General features: G+C 63.3%; 1 protein-coding gene across 1 annotated transcript; it reads left to right on the top strand.

Annotated features, from left to right (window-relative positions):
* The first annotated feature begins 1,589 nt into the window (after positions 1-1,589).
* SOCS3 (suppressor of cytokine signaling 3) lies at positions 1,590-4,935 on the top strand. The gene is made up of 2 exons (XM_043462282.1): positions 1,590-1,898; positions 2,472-4,935. The coding sequence occupies exon 2, from the start codon at positions 2,566-2,568 to the stop codon at positions 3,253-3,255; it is 690 nt and encodes a 229-aa protein (XP_043318217.1). The 5' UTR covers positions 1,590-1,898; positions 2,472-2,565; the 3' UTR covers positions 3,256-4,935.
* The last annotated feature ends 833 nt before the right edge of the window (positions 4,936-5,768 follow it).

Here is a 5,768-nt window from a genome sequence, read left to right as displayed (position 1 = left end):
GGGAGAGAGGTGAATGCACAGAGGAGACAGCGGCAAATCTAAGGCGCGGAAAGGTGCCTATCAGCTCCCAGAGACGCCAAGGAGCCAGGTCTCCTGAGTTTTCTCTCCCTCCTCCTTTCCTTATCTTCAGAGGTGGGGAGTCCGGGAAGAGGGCAGGGTCAAAGCTGTCAGCCCCTGCGTTCTGAGAGATGACAATCTAAGCGCCTCCTAAGCTGGTTCTCAGGTGTCCCCAGCACCTCACTGCCTGTTTGGGGTGCAGAAAACTTTCCATCCTTCATAAAGCTGGCCCTGGTTAACCCAAACCACCCACATCCACGCCAATGAGACCAAGAACAAATTCGTTGTTCACCTCAAGCACCTCCTCTTCTCACCCCCGGGGGGAGATCGGACCCCCACACTGGGAGCGGAGGGGGAATATTCTAGGTGGTACTGGGGTGTCTGGAAGTGGGCTGAACTGAAAACTGCTTTCCGTAAATTCTCCTCTGCTGGATTTTTTTATTCCTAGATCTAATTCCAGACTGTGATGTGAATTCTCCCTGGGTCTCCCACCCTCGACAAGTTCCCCCGGCCCCAGCTCTTGAGCCAGCACCCCCACCGCCCCTGCGGGTTCACGTTTCAGGGCTTGTGGGGTGCAGCACAAAACTCCACTCCATCTCGCAGACCCCAGGGCGCCCTCTAGCGGACGCGGGGCGCGGGGTGGGGCCACCGCTCGCCCTCTGGCCCGTCCGGCTGCTTAAGAGCACCTGGCAGGTTTGGAGACTCAGAAGGGCCACAGCGGTTGTAGCTTGCGTTTGTGTCTTTGGAGAGGTGGGAGGTGGTACCCGTGTCGGCAGAGAACCTAGCAAGGGGCCGATGGACTGACACCGGACAGCTGCCACGCAGGCTGCGTTCCTTCCACGCTTAGGACTCCCGGCTTCACCTCGGGAACAGGCCCACGGGTGACGCTCACGCTTTCTCCCGCCCCCAGGCTTCCAGGTCCAGTCCTAGTTTCGAGGCCCGGCTTTGGGAGTGGGGGTGGGGGGGTGTCCCCAGTTCCCCAGAGGCGGGCACGGGCCTCCTGGGGCCGCGATCGGAACCCCGGATGGGCGCGGGTGGGGGCGAGGTGGGTGGGTAGGTTGGGGGGGTCTCCCCGCGAGGTCCGAGAAAAGGGGAGAGGGGGAAGCCAGGAGCCTCTCCCGCTCGGCCTCCTGGAACTGCCCGCGCTCCGGGAGCGGCGCCCCCGCCTCTGCCAGAAACTGGCCTTCTTAGAAGGGAGGGGGAAAGTGTGAATGAGAAGTTGGGGGCGGAGCGCGCGCGGGGGAGGGGCCGCTGCCAGGAACGCGCCGCCGGGGCTGGCGCCGCGCCCGCCGGGCCGCCCGGGCCGCCTCGCGTCGCGCTTTGTCTCTGCGCGCGTCTCTGCGGGTCCCCGGCCCCGCTCGCGGCCCGCCCTCGGCCGCCCGCGGCCCCTCCCTCCGCTCGGCGCGCAGCCTTTCATTGCTGCGAGTAGTGACTAAACATTACAAGAAGGCCGGCCGAGCAGTTCCAGGAATCGGGGGGGCGGGGCGCCGGGGCCGCGTATATACCCGCGAGCGCGGCCTCCGCGGCGGCTCCGACTCGCACTCCCCGCGCCGCCGCCGCCGCCGCCACTCCGGCCCCGCACACAGCCCGCCCAGCCCAGCTCCGGTCGCGGCCCCTCGCCTCGCGCCCCCCCCACCCCCCACCGCCCGGCCGGCCCGGGGGCGCGCTGGGGGCAGGGCGGGCGCCCCGGCGAAGCCCGAGGGACGCGCGCGCGAGGCCCCTTTGTGGACTTCGCGGCTGCCAACATCTGGACGCAAGGCGGGCCACCCACCGCTGGCCGCCGTGCCTTGGGGACCGTAGGAGGCGCAGCCCCGAAGCCAGAGACTTCGGTTTGGGACCAGGTAGGAAGGAGGGGCGCGGCGTGGAGCGGGGGGGTTGGGGGGTTTCGCTAGTCCTGGGAGCTTTTCCCGGTTTCCCCTCCCCTTCCCGGGTCATTCCCGGCAGGGAGGGGACTAGATAGGGGGCAGAGCGGATGGAAGCCGGAGATCCCAGGTTCCCGGAATACCCAGGCTGGGGCCCTCCGGCTTCTCGGGTCCCCTCCCTACCCCCCCACCCCCCTCCCCAAGCCTTAGATTTCTTTCTCCTTCCTTGCCCCCCTGGGGCCACCGGACTGAGAGGCGCCCAGAGCGTCCCGGGGGCCCTTCTCCCGCTCCCCACCCCGGCCACGCTCCTGGAGACCCAACTTCCGCGCCCGAGTTTCCCACTCGGCGCCTTCCCAGTGCGCGCTGGGGAAAGGGTTGCCTGGAGGCGGGGGCTGGGCGGGCTCCGTGGGGCGTCTGGGTCGGACGGGGGCCCAGGCGAGCGCCTCCGGGGCAGCTGGTGTCCCGGCCGCTCGGCAGGCAGGGGAGCCGGGGCGGGTCGGGCGCGCTGGAGGGTTCCGGGCACTCATGCGGCGCGCTCCTTCTTCCCCGCAGCCCCCCGGGATGCGGTAGCGGCCGCTGTGCGGAGGCCGCCGACCAGCTGCAGCCGCCGCCGCCGCCGCGCAGATCCACGCTGGCTCCGTGCGCCATGGTCACCCACAGCAAGTTTCCCGCCGCCGGGATGAGCCGCCCCCTGGACACCAGCCTGCGCCTCAAGACCTTCAGCTCCAAGAGCGAGTACCAGCTGGTGGTGAACGCAGTGCGCAAACTGCAGGAGAGTGGCTTTTACTGGAGCACCGTGACGGGCGGCGAAGCGAACTTGCTGCTGAGCGCCGAGCCCGCGGGCACCTTCCTCATCCGCGACAGCTCGGACCAGCGCCACTTCTTCACCCTCAGCGTCAAGACCCAGTCGGGGACCAAGAACCTGCGCATCCAGTGCGAGGGGGGCAGCTTCTCTCTGCAGAGCGACCCCCGGAGCACGCAGCCCGTGCCCCGCTTCGACTGCGTGCTCAAACTGGTGCATCACTACATGCCCGCCGCCGGCGCCCCCTCGTTCTCCTCGCCCCCCGCTGAACCCTCCTCCTCGCCCTCCTCGGAGGTGCCTGAGCAGCCACCGGCCCAGCCCCTCCCCGGGAGCCCCCCCAGGAGAGCCTATTACATCTACTCGGGGGGCGAGAAGATCCCTCTGGTGTTGAGCCGTCCCCTCTCCTCCAACGTGGCCACTCTCCAACATCTCTGTCGGAAGACCGTCAATGGCCACCTGGACTCCTACGAGAAAGTCACCCAGCTGCCTGGGCCCATTCGGGAGTTCCTGGACCAGTACGATGCCCCGCTTTAGGGAGCAGAGGGGGCAGAGGTAGGGCGAGGGGGCCTGGGTCCCCTCTCCTCCATGGCACAAGCACAAGAATCCAGCCGTGAGAGTCCTGCAGCTCCCAGGGGAGCCAGGGGGCGGGGAGCCCCCTCCCGCCGGCCCTCCCCCCGCAGAACAGGGCGGGCGGCACCTGGAATGTGTTTGAGGGGAGGCGGAGAGCCACCGGAGCGCACCTCCCCGCCTCCAGCGTCTCCGGAGGAGCCAGCTGGCCCAGGGGGACCACAGCAAGGACCGCAGTGGATTCTCTGTCCTCTCCCGCCTCCTCCACCCCGCTGCGCTTCCAAACGGGGGACACCGCGGGGCGTGTTGAACTGTGAGAACTGCCGGGGAATCTTCGAACTTTCCAACGGAACTTGTTTGTTCTTTGATTTGGTTTAAAACAGAGCTTTAAACCTCAGCGGGTTGAGAGCCTGGAAAAGGGTGGAGGGGAGAGAGAGTGGGGGGAGGGAGAGGGTGCCTCGGGGGCCCAGGGCTGCAGGCTGGCCAAGGAAATGGTCACTCCCCCCTCTCCTCTCAGGTCAGGAGGGGCGGCTGCCTGCTCCACCTCTGGCTCTGGGGAGAAGGGTGACCCTAAGGGGACCTTTCCACTCCCCCCTCTTCCTGCCCCTCAGATGGCCACCAGAAACACAGGTCCTAGAGTCCATCTAGTGCCCAAGAGCCCAGGGCCCTTCTCCCGTTTTAAGGGGGGAGTGGCATTGGGGGCGGGGAATGGATGGGCCCGTCAGTAGTTCTGAACCCACCCCTGCTCTACCTTTCAGCACCTGGAGGGGTGGGGCTGGAGGAGATGGAGGAGATGAGCCACCTTTGACCCCAGACAGAGACGAGGGGGCATTCTATTTTATGCCCCCTGAGTAGATCTGGCTAGGAGATTTGCCTTAAATGCTCCCTGTCCCATGGATAGGGACTGGCACAGAAGAAGCCACACACTCAGCCAACCCCAGCAGAGGCCAAGGGATCCTCAGAGGGCGCCCAGCAGCCACTCAGCATTTGGTGGTGGAGGTCGGAGATGATGGGGGGAGGCGGCAGAGATCCGCGCGGCTGGAAAGCCGAGCGCAGGAGGAATGCCATCCAGCCCAGTGGGTACTGGCCGCTGGTGGGACCTGGGCTCTGGTCTGAGGCAGAGCCACTGGGCCCCCCAGCCCCTGCAGAGACAGCCCTCCCTCCTCACTTTGGGGGACTGGCACCGGCAGGAAGTCATCAAGAGGCCCCGCCACCCAGCTGCTCGAGCTCTGCAATAGCACTGATAGTGAAAACTTGGAGGAATGTAGCAGCGATGGAATTACCTGGAACTGTTCTTTTTTGGGGAAAACCAAACACAGACGTTTTCTGTGTCAGGTATTGGGCTGGATGGGTCAGCTGTGTGTTGGGGTGTTTTGTTTTGTTTTGTTTTTCTTGTTATTTTGTTTGGATTTTGTTTTTGTTTTTTAATAATGTTTACAATCTGCCTCAATCACTCTGTCTTTTATAAAGATTCCACCTCCAGTCCTCTCCCCTCCCCCTACCCAGGCCTTCGAGGCTGATAGGAGATGCTTGAAGAACTCAACAAAAATACCAATCCAAATCAAACTTTGCACATATTTATATTTATATTCAAAAAAGAAACATTTCAGTAATTTATAATAAAGAGCACTATTTTTTAATGAAAAACCTGACTGGAGCCTTTCTCCCACCCCCCACCGCCCCTTCGGCCTTGCTTTCTCTTTCACCCACACCCACACGCTACATCAGAGGTGGCGGCCCTACCCCCTCACTGCCCTGGTGCTTCTCGTGATGGAATCAAACTCTGGCTTCACGTCACTGACAAAGCGAAGGCAGCCACCTAGACTGTACCCGGGAGGGGTAATTCCTGCTAGTCTGATTCAGATCTGACCAGAATATGCAAAGCAAGTTCGAAGGAAGCGCTTCAAAGGGCTTGCAGGGAGTATGAACTGAGCTGTGGTCAAAGCTTTTAGAGGCTCCAAGCTATTAGAGGCGCTGGGCTCCTTGGCAGAGAGGTGTTCCGAGAAAGCCCAGACGATGGGGTCCTGGCAGTGACCCGTGACCTCAGCACAGCCAGGACCCTGGGAGCTGGGGGGAGGGGCGGTCCCGATGCAAACCCTGCTGGCAGTGGGGCCCTCCTACGGGTAGGAACCCCACAGCCTGAGCAGTGGGTGGGGCCACCCGCCTCCCAATAAGAGCAGCCGTCTATTCACCTGTTTTCAGCCACCCCCACCAGGCAGGTGTTATTACCCCACATTTGCAGACCCAACTGCGTGTTTCCTGGGAGCGGGGACTTGGACTGGTCCCTTCTGATGCCTAGAACTGGTGCTCAGTAAATATTTGTTGGCTGAGCCTGGGGGCAGCCTTTTAGGTTCACGGAGGTTAAGCAACCTGCCCAAGGACACACCACTTGGGAATGTGGAGAAGACACAGGTTAGGAACCCAGGAGGCTTTGATTTTCCCAAAGCCTATGAATGCTCTGCCTCCCTAAGTAAGCATGA

This window comes from Cervus canadensis, chromosome 1 (genome assembly GCF_019320065.1).
Source record: "Cervus canadensis isolate Bull #8, Minnesota chromosome 1, ASM1932006v1, whole genome shotgun sequence".
Taxonomy (NCBI): Eukaryota; Metazoa; Chordata; class Mammalia; order Artiodactyla; family Cervidae; genus Cervus; species Cervus canadensis.
The sequence above is the reverse complement of the archived record's forward strand: the minus strand, read 5'-3'. Positions and strand labels throughout refer to the sequence as shown.

Bases quoted from the DNA above. Each gene is read 5' to 3' on its own strand.
- SOCS3 (XM_043462282.1), top strand. From the start codon at position 2,566: ATGGTCACCCACAGCAAGTTTCCCGCCGCCGGGATGAGCCGCCCCCTG.